The 596-nt window shown below is 39.1% G+C and overlaps 1 protein-coding gene across 1 annotated transcript in view; it reads right to left on the bottom strand.

The window, feature by feature from the left end:
* Parg (poly(ADP-ribose) glycohydrolase) overlaps positions 1-596 on the bottom strand; it is a 123,554-nt gene that overhangs the window by 55,292 nt on the left and 67,666 nt on the right. Inside the window, exon 11 of the mRNA XM_008834110.3 lies at positions 521-596. This exon is cut by the window's right edge and continues 4 nt beyond it. Coding sequence (XP_008832332.1) covers positions 521-596 — 76 coding nt within the window. The remainder of the gene's footprint in view (positions 1-520) is intronic.

The following is a 596-nucleotide window of genomic DNA, read 5'->3' as shown; positions in this document are numbered from 1 at the left end:
TTGAGACAGGGTCTCCTTGTAGTCCCAGCTGTCCTGGAACTCACTATGTAGACCAGGCTGTCCTGGAACTCACAAAGATCCACCTGCCTCTGCCTCCCAAGTTCTGGGATTAAAGGCATGTGCCACCATGCCCGGCTGCAAATTAACTTTTAAAAAGAAATTTAAGATTTGCTTCTCAGGATGGAAGAGTCAACTTTCAATTACTATTTATAATTCTATTTCTACCTAAAACATGTTAGTAAAAGTAATAAGTAGTTTTGACATGTGTCATATGATTATAATTCCAGCACTTAAATGGGAGGGAGGGGGGGACAGAGGGATGGAAATTCAAGGTCAGCCTGTGCTATACTTGGTCTATCCAGCAAATTCCAGGACAACCAGGGCTATATACTGAGACCTTGTCTCAAAACAAGCAAACAAACAAATGAACAAAATAACTCCACAAAATATTTATTGCATTACGTGACTTGAATTTTCATCATCAGCAAGAAACGTTATAGTAAGAATTAAAGGAATTTACTTTTCTCTGTGACTCTTCGAAAGTAGCAGAAGAGTGTTTTCAGTTTCTCTGGTTTCCTTGATGAACGTCCTTCAAA

Source organism: Nannospalax galili, unplaced genomic scaffold (genome assembly GCF_000622305.1).
Source record: "Nannospalax galili isolate Female #2095 unplaced genomic scaffold, S.galili_v1.0 scaffold996, whole genome shotgun sequence".
Classification (NCBI taxonomy): domain Eukaryota; kingdom Metazoa; phylum Chordata; class Mammalia; order Rodentia; family Spalacidae; genus Nannospalax; species Nannospalax galili.
The sequence above is the reverse complement of the archived record's forward strand: the minus strand, read 5'-3'. Positions and strand labels throughout refer to the sequence as shown.